At 42.2% G+C, this 25,181-nt stretch overlaps 1 protein-coding gene across 2 annotated transcripts in view; it reads left to right on the forward strand.

Moving 5' to 3' along the window:
- Window positions 1–19,002, forward strand: part of LOC126292187 (protein lin-52 homolog) — a 66,347-nt gene extending 47,345 nt beyond the window's left edge. For both annotated transcript variants that reach the window (XM_049986028.1, XM_049986027.1), the window contains exon 4: window positions 17,596–19,002. In XM_049986028.1, the coding sequence (XP_049841985.1) occupies window positions 17,596–17,735 (140 nt within the window). In that variant the 3' untranslated portion in view covers window positions 17,736–19,002. The remainder of the gene's footprint in view (window positions 1–17,595) is intronic.
- The last annotated feature ends 6,179 nt before the right edge of the window (window positions 19,003–25,181 follow it).

Genomic DNA, 25,181 nt, shown 5'->3' on the forward strand with positions numbered 1-25,181 from the left:
TAAAATTATGTTAAGTAAGGCTAGGTGTTTTATTTTTATGAGCCTGTTATGCGATAATGTGGCAATAGAACAGGTTTTACGTATGACAAAAATTTGTTGTTTATAAAACCTGTTCAGCCTGGAAGCTCTCCTTTTCAGGGAATGTAGTCAGCCTGGAAGCTCTCCTTTTCAGGGAATGTAGTCAGCCTGGAAGCTCTCCTTTTCAGGGAATGTAGTCAGCCTGGAAGCTCTCCTTTTCAGGGAATGTAGAACTATATGGTACTAATCAATAGTAAAAGAAATCAAAATTTTATGGATTGGCATTTTTGGAAAAAAATCCATAAATTATTAAGTAAGTTCACAACTTTGACAGTTAATCCAAATGGAGGATTTCTTTGTAATCGTAAAGCAATTATCTTTCAAATAAAAAAAAAAAAAAAAACCAGCAAAATACTTAGAACTGTTCCAGAGATACAGCATTTTAAAATATTTTCCAAAATTCGCATCTTCAAATTGGTATGTGCTGTGTCATCTTTGGAGGGCTGTATCTTAGAGCAGAAATTTTTGGGAGAAAACAAGAAAATAAGTGTTCCTACTTAGTCTTTAATTTTAACTTCGCAAAAACAGACATAATGTCTTTTGGGACAACAGCAATCAGTGAAATTATAATGTTACTTAAAAACCGTCTTGATTGCAAATATTTTTATTCGTATGACCGGTTTCAGTTCATTCAGAACCATCTTCAGATCTGATATTTCAGTTACAGGAGTAACCCGTAGCATGTGAAAACTGCTGGATTTGGACGGGTTACTCCTGTAACTGAAATATCAGATCTGAAGATGGTTCTGAATGAACCGAAACCGGTCATATGAATAAAAATATTTGCAATCAAGACGGTTTTTAAGTAACATTATACTTTAATTTTAACATTGTTTTCAGTCAAAGGCATGATCTTTATCAAAACACTTCACACATCTATACTGAACATGTCCCACATATGGATCCCATATGAATTTCATGTACTGCAAATGCAGATTTTTGGTTTTGTATGACTTGTGCATTCTCCTATCTGGCAAGTCTTTCACACCGATACTTTATATATTTCAGTAGTGGCAGTATATGTTTGAACTGGGCCGTTCCCTGATTGTACATTCAAATAGAAGAGATATTATTCTAATCTGGAAAGAAACATTCACAAGGTAACCTTTTCCTGTCTTCCCTCTGTAAAGGATCCGTGCGCTGATTTCAGCAAGGCCTAGCATGTTGAAAAGAACTGTGCATAGGCCATCTGCAGCAGCCGTACTGGACAGTGCACTGACCAGACAAGGTGTCTGGTCCAGAATATTAGTTCCAAATTTTATGGAATTGTAAAAGCTCATCTGAATGCAAACACCCATTCACCATAATGAGGCGCACTTACCTTCTGGAGAGCACAACATATTGACAAGGGCACAGCAATTGAAGTATGCCCACTGTTCGACCAAATAACCCTACACCACACACCAGCAGGTGGCTTGAGGAGTATGGATGTAGATGTAAAATGTAAAGGAAAAGAGTGAACGAGATCACAACAATGAAATAAAATTAGATGAGTGGATGTAAAAATCCATTATTATGCTTTTTAGATACATGAAACCTAAAAAAAATAGCATGCTGGCTGAAGTGACTGGCTACTGTCCTTATGGTAAAAATGTTAATAATTCGTTCAGCTTTTGTAACAGTTGTTTGTCTTTTTCAGAAATGATGAACCACCAAAGTATATCAAGAGTCATGAAATTCAAGCCCTGTAAATCAAAACTTACGGTATTTATTAACTATTAAACAACACTCGCCAGTCAGATTGATTAGTGCGGTCCTTTTAATGTAAATACTACATTTGTATATATGTTCCTATTTTAATTATAATAATGGTTATAAATAATGAGTATCCTAGCATCTACACTAGTTGTCAAACTTCACACACACACACACACACACACACACACACACACACACACACACACACACAAACAACATTCAATGCTTAATTCCTCCTCCGAGTATTCATTATAGTTTATATGGTTTTTTGTAATTAGCTTTACCATTGTGATATACTCGAGTATATTTTCTAGGATATAGAGGTAAATTTTCTCTTACACTTGACTTCAAATTGAATCAATGTCTTAGACCTATCTTTGCATTTAGAACTCCAATCTACTGCTTCATGTTGTCATGTTTAACAATAAAGTTAACTTTAGTGGAATCTGCCCAGCCCTTGGGTAACACTTCCTTAATTGGGAGTACAGAACCATCTGGTTTGAACTTCAGAAGTTCCTGCTCATGGACTACAATATTGTCAAAGGATGCTCAACTTTCTTTTGAGTTTTATTTCCACAAATTCCTGTAGTTGTTCTTCCAAAGTATTCAAAGCATTTGCGTCACTTGTTACATTAATCAGTTCTCTACTTCATTCTAAAGCAACTACCCGATTTTGCATGTTCAATGAGATATGGTTGTTGATGCTTTTGAACTACCTAGTGGGTAGTCCCTCTGTTTTGTTTTGCCATCTACCTCTTTAAACTGTTTTACAATACAACCTCCTCTTCGAGTAAATCACACTGTTTCTTTATTTCACGCTGTAGTTCCTTAGTTAATTTTACTAAAGTCAATGCTACCGCCTTACCTTGTGTTTTTGGTGTTCATACTGTCAGATAATTCTTGTTTAATGTTTAAGATTATCTGATAATTTTTTAATTCCTCCACTTGAACTTTTGTGAGAACTGTTAGCTCTTCCATTTGGCTCAGAAATAAACTAATTATCATTTGCAAGTTAAATATGACATAGACGGTAAAAGCTGATGAGTTTTAGCCTTCCTTCTCTTGACCCCCATTTTGCGTGTGGTGACGGGCACACAATAACGACTTCATACCCGCCAAATAATTAGACACCACAGCACAACTCTAGAAAAATGGATATCTAACATTGCACATGACAAACCACTAGAAAGATCTCAGCCTGGAGCTTTTTACACATCCTCTAATCGGGCACACAGGAAGTTATAGTGCACTGTCAGTTTGTCGTGTGAGGTCAGAGCGACGCTACAGTGATTGTAATGAGGTGACTGGCCACTGTACTGTGAAATGAAAAGTGCTGCCATTTTGCTGGTCAGCTGCCACAGAGACTGTTGAAGATTGCTGCTGCACTCATAGCCTCGGAAAACGACACTCTGAATTCTTACATACCAGTGGCGTACTGCTTTTTGACTCGTATGCCAAAAGTTTTGAGTTGAGCACATGAATATATCTTGCTGTTGGCCTGGTTACCGTGGCCAGCTATTTCCTTTCATTCAGTTCTGTGCAACAATTGAGATTCCTTTGGTTTTTCACCAAATGGAAATTCTTTCTTCTTAAATATTTTGATTACTTTGGGCATCACTGAAATGTGTGCTCGTCTATATATCCTTCACTGGTTATCTCGATCACTCTCGGCATCATCATATTTTAATACATTTCGTCTTGAAAATTCTTCATATTTTTGATAAAACTCACTTCTCTACCCTCTGTTATCTGTGCCCTGCACTTAGGGTGCCAAAATGGAATGCAGCTTCACTGTTCTGCAACTGCACTGAGCCCAGATGATGTTACCTTCCAAATGATGTCGCCCTGGTGCTATGCTGGGTTCCTTTTTCCATTAATAATTTTCTTGTATGGTCACATTTCTTGAATTACCTCGATGCAGCGGAATTACTGTGCACTTCCATCAATTATTGCTTTGTGACTTCTTATCTGTCCACAGAGGGTTGAGGGCTGGAAGAAAGCATTGATATATTCGAGCTACTAAATGATATAAATGTGTTTCAGTAACTCTTGTGTATTTTTTGTTCCAATGTAACAACTATAATGTTGGGTGAACAGACCTCTTATAACCAGTACCTCAGGAAAAATGCTTCAAATGGCTCTGAGCACTATGTGACGTAACTTCTGAGGTCATCAGTCACCTAGAACTTAGAACTAATTAAACCTAATTAACTTAAGCACATCACTCATCCACGCCCGAGGCAGGATTCGAACATGCGACCATAGCGGTCGCTCGGTTCCAGACTGTAGCGCCTAGAACCGCACAGCCACTCCGGACGGCAGTACCTCAGAACATTGTCTCCAAACACTCTTAGAACAGAATTAAGTGACATTTTGCAAATGCCTCTGTCTACTACTTTGCCAAGCATTGTCACTGTCGGCATCGTATCTCGTTTTCTGCCTTCCAAAACACCACCAAGCCAAAACGCCAAAGTGTAAGCGACCCCTTCACAGCGGTTGGAGAGGCTTGATCACCGTCACATGTCGTTGTTGTTATATGCTTGTGCATCTTGCTTGGACTTGGGCAGCCGTCAGACCATTGTGTGTATAATGGAAATTTCTCTACATATCTACTACATAAAGAACATTTTCCTCGAGGATCTGTCCTCTGATTGTGAGGAAGATGTGTGACATCTTACTCTGAATGAACATGAAGTCATATCACAATATTTCCTGACAATGCCTTTAACCTTTAACCTACTCTTCATCATTACTGAAGTGTGATGTGAATCTATATCTGCTCCTGGGTGTGCCTTACAGTCCACTATCTGATTTCAGAATATCTGTTCCTTGTCTTTGGGCCTTTGCTGAGTGTATCTTTTCTTCTTGTGATACTTAGAAAGCTTATTTGTTATTGTTAGCTCGTATTTATTCCAGAACTCGTGGTCTTTCTCCTATATCATTTCTATTTCTGAGCCTGTGTTCCTTGTTAGCTCTCTGTTAACACACAATAGTTACTCACAGAATGTCCTTATACGTGCTCCACATCTCACTTTCTGCTTGTGATATAGGCTCATATGTTGGTACTATTGTTGTCAGTTTGGTTTGCTGTCAATTCTGATGAAATTAATCCTACAGCTGGACTGTGCACAGTAACTCACACTTTTCCTTGCCTTCCCATTCACATCGAATCCTATTCTTGTTACACCATTTTTTTTTACCACTATTGCTGTTATACTTTGTTCACCTATATGTTGCTTCAGAAGTTTGGAAGGTGTGTTATAGAATACAAACATTATTATTTATCTGTTTATTGAATTATTCATTATGCATATTACAGCCTATTATCTAGAAAGATAACACAGATCATGCAGTCACTTCTACAAAAATGCTACTACTAAAATTATTCCATACCACAAAAAATTAATAAAAAAACAAATACCCAACTATTAGTACTACTTCAGTGCTACAGATTCTTTTCTGTATGGCCATTTGTTATGGTGCATCTAAACTATTCATATTTGTTTCCGCTGCTGTATCCGCCCTCATACTGCCCTGGCCGAGGGCAGTTGTCTGTTGGGTTCATTGGACTTAGAGCAGCACATCAACAGCATTTCCACTTTCCAAACAATTCCATGTTTCATTGGAATATCTCAAGAATTCACACTTCTGTGATCACTCGTATTGACACAATATAAATTCTTGAAAACAATCACATTCTGTGGTCCCGATCGCAGTTGCCTTGTTCTATTTGTACAGTATTTCATCTCGCCAGGAAGGTAGCGTACTGCCGTGCAGTTGAATGCCTAGGGAAGTCTCCTTTGACCTTCGTGTATATTGCAGTTTGCAGTATCATCAAAGATGCACCAGCCTGACTTGTTCCTCAGGGATGCTCTGGGGCCTAGCATCTCTACTGTCCTCCAGACAAGTTGTTGCGCTCAAATTATTCTCGGAACCTAGAGACGGCTGAAACCCGAAGTGGAAAGCTGAAAGATATTTAGTGATTCGTGAAATGTATATTGGAAAGACAGAGTAGAGCCCATAGGAGGCAGACCGTTTATTGCTGTTGACAAAAATATTGTCTCTGTTGAGGTTGAAGTTCAGTGTGACAGTGAAGTCATCTGGTTGTGTACAACAGTTGTAAGTGACACAAAGTTAATTGTTGGATATTTTTACCAGCCATCGTTCTTCTGTGACCCAGTTCGCAAATGTCGTAGATCAGGGGCTGATGCGTAGAGCAGTCTGAGTTATGGTGACCCGTGTTTACATTTAGTGATTTTGCTGTTCCCCTCCATTTACTCTCACGTCAAATGAAAACGAAACAGATATCTGTGGCTGGGAGCTATCAAGTGATTTAAAACACATTCACATAATTAAGGAAGGCTGGAATATGTCATTAGTTTCAGATTTTATTTTACTTCCACCTTTCTGACAGTCGAGCATTAATCACCTTGCGGAACAATGAAGTTATTTTTGTCTGTTTGCTAAAGAAATTTGTGTTTTGTTAACATTTTCTGCAGAGGCAGTCAATGTATTTGAAACGAAATGTTTCATTCCTTAGTACTGGCTAGTTTCAACTGTTTGCTGCATTTCAAATGCACATTTTCTTCTTCTAGCACATATGGCATAATAAAGAACAAAACATGATATAATTCATTACATGTGCTCCAAGAAACTTTACATCCCAAAAACCACATTGAAAGCTTAATATCAGGTTGAGGTCTACTCCATTGGGAATCTGGACATACAAATGTGCCCTTTAAGTATGCACTTTAAATGTGCACATTTTAATATGGTTCACGAAATTCTGATGCTCTTGCAGTATCCTCTGATGTCTTGTTTATTTTATGACTATTGTATGATCTTTCAGTGTTTTACACATACGTACATATGTGCGTCACGGTAGCTGTGCATGCGCGGTGTTGCCTGTTATCTGCACTCTCTGGCAACTGCTGAAACTAACTTACTTCTAACAGGTCGCGGGAAAATATTTACAAATAATGGTTTGAAAAGCATTACTTTCAAAATAAATGTCCTTTTACATAAGTTGAACAATGTGCTAGAATGTACCATGAATTTATTAAATCACAGAGCATTTGACTCTCATTTAAAAATCAACTCTTTGATGACGACACATTTAGAAAAATTTCGAACCCTGGAGATCAGACATTTATGTCATTATTAAAAATGTTACTGGCACATTTGTGTGATATATCTTAAAGTGTAAAACGTGCAAAAAAGATAAACAGTATATGCGAAAGCTTGGCTTCTCTTGCAGCTTGAGACCAATATTATATGTGAAATCTTTGCTTTTCTTGTAGCAACACTATGTATATTAATTTAAACTATTAACTTTCCCTGTTTGTGTGTTTGTGCTACTTAACAGTGCTGTTGCTGATGGCTGACTACATCACGTGTCCTATGCTCTGAATATCCGCTGTTATCGGCTGGTGAGATCACATGACATGAGCTACGAACGGCTGACAAAAGCGCATCAAAATCCCGATTTCAATTATTCAGAAAGTAACATGCGGTGTTTGGTGGAATTCCAGTATATGCCTTCGTAATACGAAAATACACAGAGTACATGTTGCTGCACATCAAAGATATTACCAAAATGTGTCTCTTTTTTCCCTGAGTTTTGTTTTCTAATGTGCCAGGAAATTGTACGCCCGTGTATAAAACCGTAACCATTCAAAGGATTTACAAGGGAAAATATACTGTCATCCGGGTGAAAGTGTATTTTAAACCGGGAAAAATCCAGGAATTTTTTTTTCCTTGTCCACGTATACACCCTGAGCAGGGATTAGCAATCGTGGTGTCATTATAGCAACTATGATTATGAAAGTTCATAAATCAGTCAAATCGTGGCCTGGAGAGTTATGTGCCTAGCACTTGGATAAAGGATGGAAAAGACTAACCATGGTTTAATAACAAAATTCAGCAGATGCTGAGGAAGCAGAAGCTGTTGCACCATCAGTTCAAAAGGGAACACACAAGTGAAGTTTAGTTCGTGCGTCTGTGAACAGATCTACGTGCGAACCATACAACATCGACCACCGTCACGTCTTAGTAAAAGATCTGGTAGAGAACCCGAGTAAATTGTGGTCATCTGTAATATCACTAAGCAGGTCTGAGGCTTCCATTCAGTACCTTGTTGACCAGTGTGGTGTGGCAGTTGAAGATAACAAAAAGAAACCGAAGTTTTAAATTTCACGTTCAGGAAATCATTCACACAGGAGAATCATACAAAAATACCATTATTTGACTGTCAGGTTCACTACGTATGGACAACATAGTGGTAAGCATTCTTGGTGTAGAGAAACACCTGAAAGATTTGAAAGCAAATAAATCACCAGGTCTGGATAGAATCCCAGTTCGATTTTACAAAGAGTACTTAAGACTTCGGTCCTGTACCTAGCTTGCTCCCCTCTGAGGGTCCGGGGATTAGAATAGGCCCGAGGTATTCCTGCCTGTCGTACGAGGTGACTAAAAGGAGTTTCATACCTTTCGGCCTTTGTGAGGGTCCCCTGTAGGGTTTGACCTCCATTCTTCAAAGTTTATCCCAAAGAGTGAACCAGTTCGGGAAGGGCCCCTTACAAGGGGCATTGTGTCCCATGCGCATTGAGATCTTTAGCTCACTTTCTCATTGTCGCATTGCAGACCTGCCCATTCTCCATCTCTTGGGCAAGGACACTTTCCTGGTTGTGTTTTCCACCATGAGCTATGCAGTGTCTATTTCTGTGTCGACAATGACCGTAGATTTCTTTGCACCCGATATCCAGCATGGTAGCCAGTCTGTTGTGGTGGGACCGCCATGTACCCTGTTAGTTGTAGCCCCTTGACCACACGGGGATCGCCCTGCTGATGCCTGTGCCGTTAACTCCCTGTGTATGCCAAGGGGTAGATGCTCATCCCCCCTGGGGCATTAGGACTCCCGGCAATGGCCATCCTGCCAGGTGGCCTTGACTGCGGCTCGGTGGTGCTCGTGGGGAGGGCCCCTGGTAGGAGTGGGTGGCATCAGGGCAGATGACACGCAATGAAGCGTAGTCCATCATCTCTTGCTGGTGGTGAAACACCAGCAGTCTCTAAGTGGACACGAGCTCAATTCAACGCACAGAAGTTCGACTCCAAATCGTTCCCCTCCCTGGCCACACCATGGGAGGAACGTCAGGCTAAGGATGGCAGTGGATCTTATTTGCCCTTTTCTGTTGAGCATTTGGAGGACACGTTTGGGGGGGGGGGGGGGGCTGGAGGGCTTGTCCTAAAGGAGATCTGGGTCAGTCTTGATCAAAACAGCATCCTCCGCCCAGTCACGGGAGTTACTCGCTTTTGTGACAAGCTGGGGATGTTTCTGTAACCAGCATGCCCCATAAGAGCTTAAATATGGTCCAGGGTATCATATTTCACAGAGACCCTCTTTTGCAGTCCGGCAATTAGCTGCGCGCCAATTTATAGTGCCGAGGTGTACATTTTGTCCGGTGTGTCCACCAGGGTCCGGAGGACAATCAGGTTGCCACTGGTGCCTTCATCTTGGCCTTTGAGGGTGATTCATTGCCCGAGAAGGTCAAGGTGATGGTCTACCAGTGTGATGTAAAGCGCTATACCCTTTCCCCAATGTGGTGCTTTAAGTGCTGGAAGTTTCCACATGTCTTCTCGCTGTACTTCCAGCGTCACATGCTGAGATTGTGGACGCCAATCACATCCCAATACTCCATGTGCCCCACCTTCCATGTGTGTCAACTGCGGAGAGCACCATTCGCCTTGCTTGCCTGACTGCAGGATTCTCCACAAAGAAAGAAAAATCATGGAGCACAAGACCCTGGACAAACTGACCTACACTGAGGCTAAGAGAAAATGTGAACGCCTGCATCCTGTGCGTATGACATCGTCTTACGCCGCTGCTGCAACATTTCTGGCACCATGAGTTCCACTAACCCAGGTCACCTCTCGGAGCCGGAAGAGTACACCTGCCCCCTTAATGGTTGGGGGCATTTCCCTCCCTGTTGCTCGTGCATCACCTACTTCGGGAGCAACACGCAACACCCCCCCCCCCCCCCCCCCCCCCCAAAAAAAAAAAAAAAACATCGGGGACATCCGTCCCCACTTCTAAGCCGGAGAAGCGTAAGTCTTCTTTGGCTTCTCTCACTAGGAAGGGGGAGTCCTTTGGGTCACTCCCTTCCCAGGTTTCATCTAGTGGGAAAGATGACACCCGCCAGTGGCTGAAGAGCCCAAAGGCAGCTGGTTGCAGGTCTTCACATTCATCCTCAGTCCCGGAGACAGCCAGTGAAGTCCTTCCAGCCAGGGAAACCCAAGGAGCAGCGAGGGAAATCCAAAAAGAAAACCCCCAAGACCAAGGAAATTGTGGTGGCATCCACACCACTGCTACCTACAACCTCTGCGGCCGAGCATGAGGTGGAGATTTTGGCATCCGCTGAGGACCCAGATCTCGCCAGAGCCTCAGACCCAACAGATATAGACTGCTCAGGCAATAAATCGGCATCAGCAGGTGACTCCGGAAGCATAAATTGCCTCGTTGAGTGTTGAGTATTCCATGCCTTTCCAGTCTCATGATGTCATCCTCCAGTGGAATTGCAGCGCTTTTTTCCACCGCCTGGCTGAGCTGCGGCAACTGTTAAGCTTTACACCTGCTATCTGCATTGCGCTACAGGAAATCTGGTTCCCAACAATGCGGACCCCTGCCCTCTGCAGCTATAAGGGATATTACAGGAACCGTAGCAACTATAATCGATTGTGAGGTGGAGTCTATGTTTATGTCCTAAACTCGGTCTGTAGTGACGCTGTGCCTCTTCTAACACCTCTTGTAGCTGTGGCTGTCAGAATAAGTACGATGGAGGAAATAACTGTCTGCAACGTATATCTTACTCCAAATGGTGCACTACCCCTGAATGTATTTGCTGCACTGATTGATCAACTCCCTAAACCTTTCCTACTTTTGGGAGATTTTAGTGCCCATAACCCCTTGTGGGGTGGTACCGTGCTTACTGGCCAAGGCAGAGATGTTACAACTTTACTGTCACAATTTGACTTCTACCTCTACCTCTTAAATACTGGGGCCATCACACGTTTCAGTGTGGCTCATAGTAGTTATTTGGCCATTGATTTATCAATTTGCAGCCCAGGATGTGTCCCATCTATCCACTGGAGAGCACATGATGACGTGTGTGGTAGTGACTACTTCCTCATCTTCCTGCCACTGCCCAAGCGTCAGGCACACGGATGCCTGCCCAGAAGGGCTTTGAGTAAGGTGGACTGGGAACTTTCACCACTGCTGTCAATGCTGAACCTCCCCCATACAGTGACATCATTGTGTGATGATTAAGCAGGTGACTAGCACAATTATTTCTATGGAAGAAAACATGGTCCCTCGTTTGTCGCCGGAAGTCGCTGAAGCAATTAAGGAGCATTGGCGAGCTCTACAGTGGCGGAAGCGGCAGTCTTCCCTGGAGCACCTCATAGCCTATAAACAGCTCCGTGCCCTTGTTTGCTATCTTGTCAGATAACAGAAGGAGTGTTGGGAGAGATAAGTCTCCTTCCCATGTCTGGGCAAAGATCAAACGTCTTTTCGGGTGGATAGCTATTGGCCCATCAGCCTCACCAATGTTGTTTGTAAGCTGCTGGAAAGTATGGTAAGTCAGCGGTTGGGTTGGGTTCTCGAGTCACGTGGCTTGCTGGATCCATATCAGGGCGGCTTTCGCCAGGGTCACTCTACCACTGATGATATTGTGCCCATCGAATCTGGCATCTGAAAAGCCTTTTCCAGGCGGCAACACCTGTTTGCTGCCTTTTTTGACTTAGTAAAGCATAAGACATGACTTGGCGACATCATATCCTTGCCACATTGTATGAGTGGGGTCTCTGGGGACCACTCCCGATTTTTATCCAGAACTTCCTGTCACTCCACACTTTCAGTGTTCAAGTTGGTGACTCCCAGAGTTCAATCCATGTCCAGGAGAAAGGAGTCCCACAGGGCTCTGTTCTCAGTGTCTTTATTTTTAGTGGCCATTAACGGTCTAGCAGCAGTTGTCGGGCACTGTCTCACTTTTTCTGTATGCAGAAGACTTCTGCATTCCGTACTGCTGCTCCAGTACTGTTGTTGCTGAGTGGCGCCTTCAGGGAGCCATCCACAAGGTGCAGTCATGGGCTCTAGGCCAAGGCTTCCAGTTTTCAGCCACAAAGTCATGTGTCATGCATTTCTCTTGGCGTCGTACCATTCATCTGGAACCCGCACTTTACCTTGATGACAATCCACTCACTGTAGTGGAGACATATCAATTCCTAGGACTGGTTTTCAACACTAGATTGACTTGGCTCCCTCCTCTTCGTCAGCTTAAACCGAAGTGCTGGCAGCACCTCAATGCCCTCGGCTGCCTGAGCAACATCAATTGGGGTGCAGATCGCTGTAAGATGTTGTAGCTCTACAGAGCCTTTGTTCAATCCCGAATTGACTATGGGAGTGTGGTTTATGGTTTGGCAGCACCTTCAGCATTGCATTTACTCAACTCTGTTCACCACTGTGGGGTTTGATTAGCGACAGGAGCTTTTAGGACGAGTCCGGTGACCAGCGTACTGGCAGAGGCTGGTGTCCCTCCACTGCAGATCAGACGTGCACCGTCTCCTTTTCCCACTGGCGGCAGTCCATCTCCCACATTGGTGGCCCAGGTCGGGGCTAACGATTGCGGTTCCCATGTGGTCCCTTCTCTTCGAACTGGAGTCCTTCCCTTTACCACCTCTACTTGCGGTTCGTTCACGTATGCCTCCATGGTGTACCCTTCGGCTGGAGCTTCGTCTGGACCTTTTGTACGGCCCTAAGGACTCGGTTAACACCGCCGCTCTCCGTTGTCAATTCCTCTAGATTCTTGACGTGTTCCAGTGGTTTACACCGATGGCTCAATAGCTGATGGTCACCTAGGCTTTCGCATATGTTCATGGAGGACTTATTGAGCAGTGCTCCTTGCCAGTTGGCTGCACTGTTTTCACTGCAGACCTGGCGGCCATATCTCGTGCGCTTGAGTGCATCCGCTCATGCCCTGGCGAGTCGTTTCTCCTGTGTAATGACTCATTCAGCACCTACAAGCTATTCACCAGCGCTACCTTCGCCACCCTCTAGTATTGTCAAGTCAGGACTCCATCTGTGTCCTGGAACAGTCCCGCCGTTCCTTGGTGTTTGTGTGGACCCCAGGACACGTCGGAATCCCCGGCAACGAACTTGCCTACAGGCTGGCCAAACAGGTGACACCGAAACGCTTCTGAAGATAGGCATAACATAACAGCACGCACAACAAACTGCATGTCATTAAGGAGACACTGAATGTGTGGAAGTCTTCCATGCAGGCCTCTCGCAGGGAATGAGATGTCCTCTGCCAGCTCTGCATTGGCCATATGTGGCTAATGCATGGTTATCTACTCCTTCGTGAGGACCCACTTCAGTGTCGCTCCCAAATGAGTTGTCCACCTCTTGCTGGACTGCCCACTTTCATCCGCTCTGCGGCAGACTTTTTAACTTTTCCAGCACCCTGCCTTCGGTGTTGGGCGACAATGCCTCCACAGCAGCTTTAGTTTTACATTTTATACTTCTATGTAGGTTTTAGCGCATGTCCTTCGTCCCTCTGTGTCCTCCACCCTAGTGCGTTTGGGGTGGAGGTTTTAATGTGTTGCAGAGTGGCTTGCTTTCCCTTTTTATTCTCGTAGTTGGCCAGCCACTGTAATCTGCTTTCATGTTTTACTCTGTTCTGTTTCTAGTGTCTCTGTTGTTTTCTTGTCCTCTTTTTGTTCCTTTCAGTGTTCGTTGCCTTCCCTTCGTTCTTGTTGCTTTTCCACTCCGTTTTGTGTTATATGTTTCGTCCGTTGTCTTCTCAGACTTGTGGCATTGTTTTATTAGAAACAAGGGACCGATGACCTCGTAGTTTGGTCCCTACTCCCGCCTTTAAACCTACCAACCTAGCTTGCATTCATCATGAATCTTTTGCCCAGCACAAAGTCCCAAATGAGTAAAAAATAATGCAGGGACTCTAGTATATAAGAATGGTAAAAGAACGGACCCGCAAAATTAGAATCCAATATCCCTAACTTCTGTTTGCCACAGCATCCGTGAACATTTTCTGTTTGAATATATCCAAATTTCTTGCGATTGAGAAGCTCGTGTCTGCGAATTGGCACGGTTTTAGAAAGCATTGCTTTTGCACAACTCTGCTTTCCCTTTTCTCATACTAAGAGCTATGGATGAAGGGCATCAGGTAGATTCCATGTCTCTAGGTTTCCGGAAAGTCGCATTGCAAGCTGTTAACAAAGGTAGGAGCATGTGGAATAAGTTAACAGATGTGTGAGTGGTTCAAAGACTTTAAAAAAAAAACGTAATACTCAGTATGTGGTTCTTGGTGGCAAGTGTTCATCGGACACAAGGGTATTGTAAGGAGTGCCCCAGGGAAGCGTGATAGGACCACGGGTAATCTCTGTATATACATAAATGATTAGGCAGACAGGGTGGACAGCCATCTGCAGTTGCTTGCTGATGATGCTGTAGTATATGTTATGGTGTCAGTCGAGTGACTTTAGGAAGATACAAGATGACCTAGACAAAATTTCTGGTTGGTGTGATGAGTGCCAGCTAGCCCTAAATGTGGAAATATGTAAGTTAATGCAAATGAGGAGGAATATCAAACCTGTAAAGTTCAGATAAAGTATTACTAGCGTCCTGCTTGACACAGTTAAGTAGTTTAAATATCTGGATGTAGTAGCAAAGTGACATGAGGTGGAACGAGCATGTGAGAACTGTGGTAGGGAAGGCGAATGGTAGACTTTGGTTTATTGAGAGAATTTTAAGAAAGTGGTTCACCTATAAAAGAGACTGCATATAGGATGCTGGTGCAAACTATTCTCAAGTACTCCTAGGGTGTTTGGGATCTGTACAGTGTCTGATCGAAGGATGACATTGAAATGGTGCTAGATTCATTACCGGTAGGCTCAAATGATGCTAAAGTGTTATGGAGATGCTTCAGGAAGTCAAATGGGAATCCCAGGAGGGAAGGTGGTGTTCTTTTCGAGAAAATTTTGAGAACCTGCATTTGAAGCTGACTAGCGAATGATTCTATTGCCGCCAACATACGTAGCGTGCAAGGACCACGAAGATAAGATATGTGAAATTAAGGCTCATACAGAGGCGTACAGACAATCGTTTTTTCCTTCGCTCTATTTGTGAGGGGAGCAGGAAAGGAAAAGACAAGTAGTGGTGCAGGGTACCACCCCCCTCCCCTTCCGCCACACACCATCAGGTGGCTTGCGGAGTATCTTTCTAGATGTAGATGACAATTACCCGCTACGTAGTCCCACAATATACACTCTGGAGTGACCATATTGGTGCAGGTGCATCTATGATTAGCCTGCCTGAGGCCATGACCAGTCAGGTGATTATCAGTCCACTCAATCGCTGGAGAAATCTCATTTTCCGTCTCTGCCTATTAGGAAGAAATTTGTATGTTCTTGTATCGTAAGAGCACCTTCATTTTGCCACAATTGCAAATATGTGATACGGCCTCCATTCCAAGTATTCTTCGTGCTTCCATTTGATTGTCTTTTTTTAACCATTAAAGTGCTAATCCACCAAGTGCTTCTCTTTACGTAATTTCCAAATCCAGTGGAAATATTTCGAGTGTTACTAATAGAATGTGAGCGATGTAGGGGAGTAGGTGCCTGTTAATCTTAATAGCACTCGTCTTTGAAATCTTCAGACTAGTGGAAGTTACTACACGAGTGTTGGAGCCCAAATACTTGTGCCATACACTATGACTGATGTTAATATAGATTGTTGGTAAGCTGTGATTGCGTTAAATGGAAGTCGAAATTACCTATTTGTGACGATTATAATTTTGTTCATTGTTTGTTCAGCTTTTTTGCAAGTCTCCTTTATACCATGTGCAAAGTAACGACTTTCGCCCATTAAAACGACTTTCGCCCATTAAAACGACTTTCGCCCATTAAAACGACTTTCGCCCATTAATGCCCTTAGATACCTCATAACTGCGCTGTTCCTAATAGTTACATCGTCTGATTTTATCTTAGGATTTCTTGCTAGATTCACTTTCAGCAACAGACCAGTGACAATTTGACGTTTCTATACCATCCTTCGAGCTCATGGAGTGGTGCGTAACATTTATGTTGTATAATTCATCTGGAGTCACCGCTTACAGTGAACAGCGCATCATCTGCAGATGCTACCGGTCTGCCTATGTTACTTGCGTCATGTAAGAGTTCCAATGCTGTAGCCCCACATGTTGATCCTTGCAGACAACCTTTTGCTTGGTCTTCGTTATTTACTTTCCTTGTTGTACAGCATCTCTGGACACTCCAACCCCCTAAGGCAACCAAAGAATGATGGCCGCCAGGGATTATCAAAAGCACCATCATCACTAGAGCTTACGTAACATCAGGAGCTGTCACTAATGAGATAGACTCATTAACTCACTGACATACTAATATTTTTCCCCATTATCAATCCTGTATTTACTGTTTAAATTTATGAAAATCAGATTTGTCTTACACTCTTCCCTGTAAATAATATAACTTTTGATAGAAATTCTTTATAAATCTATGCGTGCTATTTATTGAAGTGAAGAAGAATGATGGTCATAATACTGTTTCAGATTCTTTGTTATGGTACACTCAAAAAAAAAAATACAGGCATGTGTAATACCACTAGACATTTCTCAGACTCATTCCATGTATCACTTCACTTGTTTCTTGCTTCGCACACTACACCATTTCTGGAGGGGGTTTTCTTGATGGTATTGGGGGGGGGGGGGGGGGGGCTATACCTAATGTAACAAAACCTGAAAACTGTTGCTTATAACTCGCAAAATATTTATAGAAATACATCAGTTTGTCAGCTTTCCAATGGTATCTGATGATGTATGGAGAAGGAGAAGCAGCTACAGCTGCTGCTCTCTCTCTCTCTCTCTCTCTCTCTCTCTCTCTCTCTCTCTCTCTCTCTCTCTGCTGGCAGTGTAACAACGGACTTGAAATCTGTGAATTGGCTGTATGAGCTAATGGGTTAACTGTGTTTTCACTTGACTTGGCTCTGCTAAACCTATATTGGTGAGGGTACATCCCTTCCAGTAGTCCTTGATTTTGGCAGGGATCACATCTGGTCCTGGAGATTTTTCTTTTATCTGCCTAACTTCTTCTGCTGCAAAAGGAGTACACAAGCTTATTGTTTCTGTAGTCTTCCCGTAATGTAGTTCATAGTCTATGCTGATCTTCTGTCTCGTCTTTGTCATAACGAAGCAGTGTTTACATTAGCAGCGCAGCTGACTGTTCAACACTCTCTTACCATCCCATAACTCTGTTTAGCATGGACAAGACTGCGGGTTTCCATATTTCTTACAGGGATCAGTTACTAAGAAATCACTGCAATTCCCTTGGAAATATTTCAGTGTTATGCCAAATCTTGGCATTAGGATCCAGAAACAGCCACGTTATGGCCATCATCTCTGGACTGTATTTTTAGAACGCTTGCTCCCCCCCCCCCCCCCCCCCAAAAAAAAACACTTAATATTTTGTTATTTCCAGTTAAGTTTCAACAATAAAACTTGTAAATTAATTTTTGTCACTTTTGTGAGATTTACTTCAAATTTTTCCATTTCCTTGTGCCACCTGCTATTTCCTAGTTTCATGTCTAATAAACAATTCTTTTTTTTAAAAAAAAGTTTTCCCTGGTGCTGTCTGCATCATGTGGCAAACTTTAAAACGTCTACAGTATTTGCTGCAATTGCAGTTCAAAATGAGACCCAATTTTTTACTGATATGTATTCAAAAATGTTTCAGAATTTGGCAGCCTTACTGCTGCCAGCCTCATTGGAGAAGTGAAGAAACTACATGATATAGCATATGAGCTAGGACTCCAGGAAGCGAAGGAGATGACGCGTGGGAAGTACCTGAACATCCTCAGTCGCAGTCAGCATTAGTATTTGTGCTTGCTATCATTATCATACAGTTTCAAGGAGTAAAGCAAAATGTGTGGATAAAATTTGTGTCCCCAAATTAGCCTCATTATATAATTTACCATCTAGAGAAAATGAGGGAAAGATTTAATTATTCATTTATTTTATACAGATATAAATCTCATCAATTGTTGCACTTTTGATGTCCTTTTCAATGTGACAAGACTAATATTAAGATCTGCAGTTGGTCATAGCAACAGAATGACATTAATTTTTTGTACAATTGGGCCGTCATATGACATTTTATATTTAATCTTCCACTTTAGCTGCTAACTTGAAAGATTCAATTTAAAACGTCATGTTACATTTAGTATGTTCTCATACTACCAGGAATGTTTTCAGTTACTAATTGTTATGTCTGTGTGCCACAAATATCTGGGCTGTGCATACTTGCAGCACATGTTATTTTTTCATGTCACAGAAGAATTTGCTACAGTTATGCTTAAGAAAACCAATAAGCAAGGTTCCATTCATTTATGGTAATATGTTCTTACATATTTTTCCTAATTATCTCCCTTCCCTTTTTTGTAATTTAGAAAGGAGATAACTAGTTTGAGCTTCAAAAAATGGAAAATCCAGCATGGAATAATGACAATATTTTGGAAAGGATAGATTGCTACTCACCATATAGCAGATGACTAGTCAGATAGGCAGAACAGAAAGATTATTATATATGCCTTCATTGGCATTAGGTAGCATACACATTTACACTCATGCGAAAGTAACTGGGGGGGGGGGGGGGGGGGGCTGTAAAGGCCAGACTAGCCTCTGTAGCTAGACTGATCATGTGTGTGGGAGTTAGCGTACTTGTTTGACATCTTTTTTGTTGTCTGGGTGACTCAGATCTCTGCTATATGGTGAACAGCAATCCAGTTTGAGCTGTTTTATAGTTGTTTTTCTTTAATGACCCTGTTACAGTTGTAAATGCAGCCCACTGTGTTTACTAGTGGCCCCATGTACAGAATTGCTATGGTATGGATTGTTTCCAGTAATCACATTTCAGTTAGTGCTGGAATAGCAACATCAACTGAGTAAAGTTTAGTAGTGAATCTGCAGTTGTGTAGTATGCCTAATGATGTTGCTAATTAGGTGCCTTTAAATGTAAACATTTGTCATTAAAGGTTACCATTATAAAAGAATAGTAAAAGTTTTATATTGGAGCTATCATTTGAAAGTGTAAGTAACGTTAATTCTTGCATAGATATAAAATAAACAATGACCAGATTTTTCACAGAGTTGTTTTCTCTCTTGACGTTGGATATCTTCTTTTAATACGCGCTACCTTTCTATGTATGTTCTTCCTTCTTTCCCAATTATTCTGCATGTCAATTTGCTCCATGTTTTGTGATTTGGCACATAACTGTAGTTTTCATTTTTATTGTCTGATTGCATTTACTTAAATGAGTTATGCATCACCGTGGATTAATTCACAATTCATAAGCCAGATGCTTAAAGTTTGAAATATGCTTTGGCTGGATTGTAAACCATTGTGGTACTTCCAGAAAAGACCTAAGTTTCAACAATATGTTGTGCCTGTAATTGTGGTACATTTTACTTTTTTTTTTTTTTTTAAATCTCTCTATGGAAGCTGGTGCCTGGAGTGTGACTTTTAGATATTGGAGTGCAAAACACTGTACGTCTTGAGATTAGGGAACAAAAGTACTTGCTGGCTGTGAGGCTACGTTCTGTATAATCTGAGAAGTAAAAAAAGATAATTACAGAAAATATCATGTTAAACCATTTTAATGGCTCTTTTATTGCTAATAACTCCAGTAAATTTTCTTCACGGAGGCAGTGTAGTTTGCAGTTATTTATTCCACTGTGATTAAAAGCTCAGTAACTGGTAACATTTTGTCTTTTGAGTTGGTGCTGAGAAAGGAGCTTTCACTGTTGTGGATGTTACATGCTGATGCTATTTCTGTACTTGATACCAACCAAAAATGTTCCATGTCTACTGTACATGGTTCTTATGAGGTGTGAGAGTTCTCAGTACAAGTATATTTAGAGCATTAGTAACTTTGGCACTGTGTAAGAGGTACCCACACAATTTTATTATTGGGTCATTCCATGTCAGTTCAACCAGGGGCTCCAGCTCAGTCTCAGATTTGACTGAAATTCAGTATACTAATTCTGCTGTGTGGAACACTCTAGTACAAAGTATTAGTTTCCCCTGCTAATTAGTTCAAGAATTATGACTTGTGAAAGGTGGTGACGTGACCCGGAAATTGCAATCCGCATCTGGCAATCTATCTTCAGCCCCAACTTCAGATCTTGATAACTATTCCACACAGTCCAGTGAAATTTTTACAACCCAGTAGCATACACTTGGTGAATACACACTGCAAATCAAAACACCAACAACATATTTCTGAGGGAAAATAAAAAATCCCAAAATGTGATTTAAAAAATGTGCATATTGTAGGTGCCCTTTATGCCAAATATAATTCACTCAAAAAAGGTATAAATTTTGTTGTGGTAAGCTTAATGTGGCCTAAACACACACAGAACTCATCATGCCCATATCAGTCACAAAAACTGAGTTACATGCACAGGAAAATACAAAAAAAAAAATAGATTTTCTAAGTGTTGTAGCACAAAAGGGACATGTGGTATCCAAGCCTAAATTCACACACTGCATAAGTAGACCATAATGATATATCTCAAAATTTCAGCATGTTATTGCAAGACATTTGTGTACAATGGAAGCTGACAGATGTATTTGGTGATGTGGCCATTGTTCCACAACACAATTTTGTAAAAACATATTGTAAACTGTTCTGCCTCTTCTTATCATCTCCCATAACTGTTTAATCACCAAGCAACATATAGACAGATTAACACAACCTATCATTAATGTACCTTAACTGCTAAAAACCAGTCGATTGTGCTTCGAACAGAAGTTCTCCCACACTTCAGCCTACTGTACTCTGTACATTGAGGGGCAAATTGTACTGTCTTCCTGACACTATGGTAGGAACTGGATCTGTCATAAGAAATCCAACACCTGTCTGCCAAATGTGGCCAATGAAATTATCTTGATGCACCTGCTGGTGCCATGAAGTTCACAAATACATCACCTTCTGCTTCACAGCACTCTGCAACACATCTTAAGTACCATTTGTCATCATGAACAACAATAACATAGCAACCTGGTTGCATGTTGCTGCTTTTGCTTCTGAATCCTGAGTCACACAAACTGTGAAGACACATGTTGTGCATGAACCTATAGTTATAACTGGACAGTCTGGTCATCTGCACATTGTCAGAGTCCGCTGGAGAGAAGTGATGATGGCTCCTTATGCCTGAAACAGTTTTAACATGTTCTAGTTTGCTTTTTAGCAACTCTTCGACTGATTTCACTTAATCTTTTGAAACGGAATGATTGTATGCCAGAGATATTTTTCTGCACCCAGGTAAATAATTGGAGAGGTGCTAAAATGTGACCTTCTGTAGGGTGCTGCAGACTAGCTCGTGATCCCATGCGCTTAATGGTCGCACCAATACCATCACATATATTTTTACGATGTCTTGTTTTGAAAAAAATCCATTCTGCGTGAATCTGAAAGTCACGGTAATGCATGCATAAATTTGAGATTTTTCTACTGACTAGCTGCCCCATCACTGAAGTATTTCGCAAATTGTATGAGAGGCAGCTTGTTTTTCACATATGCCATGGCAGTGCGAATGTGGGCATGAACTGCAATGGCATCATGAATTAAACAGTCACTAAAAATGCGCAAGTTCATGACAGACACATCACCTGATTCCCTCTATAGTAAATCGTAAATGGCTGGAGAGTTGCTTGACTGTTGTCACAATGATATCATAGGATGGCATCTTGACCTATAAATGCATAATTTTCAGAAAAGTCTACTGTTTCATCTTGTTTCAAACTATCCTTACAAAACTGGAGATAAGTCGATAGTGCTGTTGCTGTGAAGCTGTGTGTAGTCAGTTTGTCTTTTGACAAAATCTTCCACTGTACTTGACTTTGTTTCAAGACTTGGGTGATCCGTGTGTGTCCATTATTTATAAGAAACAAGATCACCGTCATCCATATGGAGTTCACCAAACAGTTTGTTATTCGTGTGTTCGGCACGATTTGCCTTACCAGGACACTTATCATGCACTGGTAAAAACTGATGTCACACACTAGCAGCTTCATTCCACCTTTGTAATCCAGACCAGAATCCTTTACAGCAGCAAACATCAGCTTAGCATTTTGATGGGTCTCACACAAACATTGTGTGTGCCCCTTGCACTTATAGGCACAACCCATTTTGGCTTAAGATTGGAAAAAAAAGATGATAAACCTACTTTGGTACTGGGATACTTTCCTTGAATTCTACATATAGTTATGAATGTTGCATCTGTACACGCACATTTCCCCAAGAAATCCCAGGTCATACTTATATCTCATCCAAAGTTAATCAGCCGGTACTTTCGCGAAACAGTCCCTCAAATACTCCTCAATGATACCCAACTACCATACCAAAAAACAGTAAAAGACCTTGGAATAATCTTGGATGAACACCTGAACTGGGAAGAACAAACAGTCACAGCTTGCCGGAACTCGCTCTCCTCCCTTCATGCAATTCAAAAATTTAGAAAAATATTTCCAACCCATGTTGAACAAAAATTAGTCCAAACACTAGTCTTGCCTAATCTTTACTACTGTGATGTAGTTCAACACAGCACAAATAATGAAAATCCTAGATGCCTCGAGCTAGTGATGAATGCTTGCGTTAGATACGTGTGCAATATTCGGTTGTATGATCATATCAGTCCTTCATATTCCCAGCTAGGTTGGATACGCCCACATAAGGCACGCGATCTCCACACGATGTGCTTACTTTATCGATTTCTTAGCCACTGGTGCCCCCAATACTCATCTTCTCACATTAAACACCTATCAACATTCCACAATCGCAATATCAGATCAGGTACGTCTAGCATCTTGACTGTACCTTTACATAACACAAAATCTTTCTCCGTGTCATTCTGCATCTCAGCCATACAACTATGGAACGCGCTCCCCTGTTATCTGCGTCTTATCCAGAACTACTCAACATTCAAGAGGGAACTCAAAACTTACATACACTCCTGGAAATGGAAAAAAGAACACATTGACACCGGTATGTCAGACCCACCATACTTGCTCCGGACACTGCGAGAGGGCTGTACAAGCAATAATCACACGCACGGCACAGCGGACACACCAGGAACCGCGGTGTTGGCTGTCGAATGGTGCTAGCTGCGCAGCATTTGTGCACCGCCGCCGTCAGTGTCAGCCAGTTTGCCGTGGCATATGGAGCTCCATCGCAGTCTTTAACACTGGTAGCATGCCGCAACAGCGGACGTGAACCGTATGTGCAGTTGACGGACTTTGAGCGAGGGCGTATAGTGGGCATGCGGGAGGCCGGGTGGACGTACTGCCGAATTGCTCAACACGTGGGGCGTGAGGTCTCCACAGTACACCGACTTGTCGCCAGTGGTCGGCGGAAGGTGCATGTGCCCGTCGACCTGGGACCGGACCGCAGCGACGCACGGATGCACGCCAAGACCGTAGGATCCTACGCAGTGGCGTAGGGGGATCGCACCGCCACTTCCCAGCAAATTAGGGACACTGTTGCTCCTGGGGTATCGGCGAGGACCATTCGCAACCGTCTCCATGAAGCTGGGCTACGGTCCCGCACACCGTTTGGCCGTCTTCCGCTCACGCCCCAACATCGTGCAGCCCGCCTCCAGTGGTGTCGCGACAGGCATGAATGGAGGGACGAATGGAGGCGTGTTGTCTTCAGCGAAGAGAGTCGCTTCTGCCTTGGTGCCAATGATGGTCGTATGCGTGTTTGGCGCCGTGCAGGTGAGTGCCACAATCAGGACTGCATTCGACCGAGGCACACAGGGCCAACACCCGGCATCATGGTGTGGGGAGCGATCTCCTACACTGGCCGTACAACTCTGGTGATCGTCGAGGGGACACTGAATAGTGCACGGTACATCCAAACAGTCATCGAACCCATCGTTCTACCATTCGTAGACCGGCAAGGGAACTTGCTGTTCCAACAGGACAATGCACGTCCGCATGTATCCCGTGCCACCCAACATGCTCTAGAAGGTGTAAGTCAACTACCCTGGCCAGCAAGATCTCCGGATCTGTCCCCCATTGAGCATGTTTGGGACTGGATGAAGCGTCGTCTCACGCGGTCTGCAAGTCCAGCACGAACGGTGGTCCAACTGAGGCGCCAGGTGGAAATGGCATGGCAAGCCATTCCACAGGACTACATCCAGCATCTCTATGATCGTCTCCATGGGAGAATAGCAGCCTGCATTGCTGCGAAAGGTGGATATACACTGTACTAGTGCCGACATTGTGCATGCTCTGTTGCCTGTGTCTATGTGCCTGTGGTTCTGTCAGTGTGATCATGTGCTGTATCTGACCCCAGGAATGTGTCAATAAAGTTTCCCCTTCCTGGGACAATGAATTCACGGTGTTATTATTTCAATTTCCAGGAGTGTATTAGATATGGTATAGCCACCATTGTTGTGCCCCTCTCATCTCTTTCTTTCTAGTCTCCATCACAGCTTCAAATTTTACCATTCTATTCCTCTTCCTCTAAGCTATCTACCTCTTATATAACTCTTTTTACCCCATTCTCTCGTCTTATGTCTCTGCTCGACGAGAATCACTCACAAGCTGCAAGAACATAACGAGAAAATTCCCAACTAACAATAGGACTGACATTCACAAAAAAAGTATGTTTGCTTTCATGTACATAGTCATTACTATTATTATCATTATTATTCTTGATTGTTATAATTATTTTTTATTGTTATAGTTATCCTTGTAATACTGTTCTCTCTTTTTTTTCTTTAACATCAATACTGCATAATACGTTATATGTCCTTAATGTTCTGTAGAAACTGTAACTCGTTCAGAGTATGCCTGGTTAAGTGTAAGAGAGGGCCTGAAGGCCCTAATCTTGCCAGGTAAAATAAATGCATAAATAAATACATTTCCCGTTTTCACCGTTGCATAGTCTTTTTTTTCCAGGCATTATTCAGCTGTAATCATTATTTTCATAAAACTCCGACATTAGCACCTTTATTTCTGAATTCAGTTGCTTACCCTGAGCCCACTGAAGTTGTGGAAGCACTCCTTGGGGTGCTTTTATTTTCCTAGCTTGCTTTAGAATATATGTAGAAACAGTGTAGTCAACAGACCAGCTGGAAGGTGCAAGGGTAAGAATAGCTACTTTTTTCTGGCGTGTGGATATGACATTTTTCTTTCAAATCGTGCACAATTTTGTCCAAATCAGAGCATTTCTGGCATGATTTTTGTTCCTTTGGAGCAGATAGTTCTTCCTCTTCCACCATTCGTGTGTCAACTATTTTGTGTTTAAATTGCAT

The sequence above is a fragment of the Schistocerca gregaria genome, chromosome 9 (assembly GCF_023897955.1).
Source record: "Schistocerca gregaria isolate iqSchGreg1 chromosome 9, iqSchGreg1.2, whole genome shotgun sequence".
Lineage (NCBI taxonomy): Eukaryota > Metazoa > Arthropoda > Insecta > Orthoptera > Acrididae > Schistocerca > Schistocerca gregaria.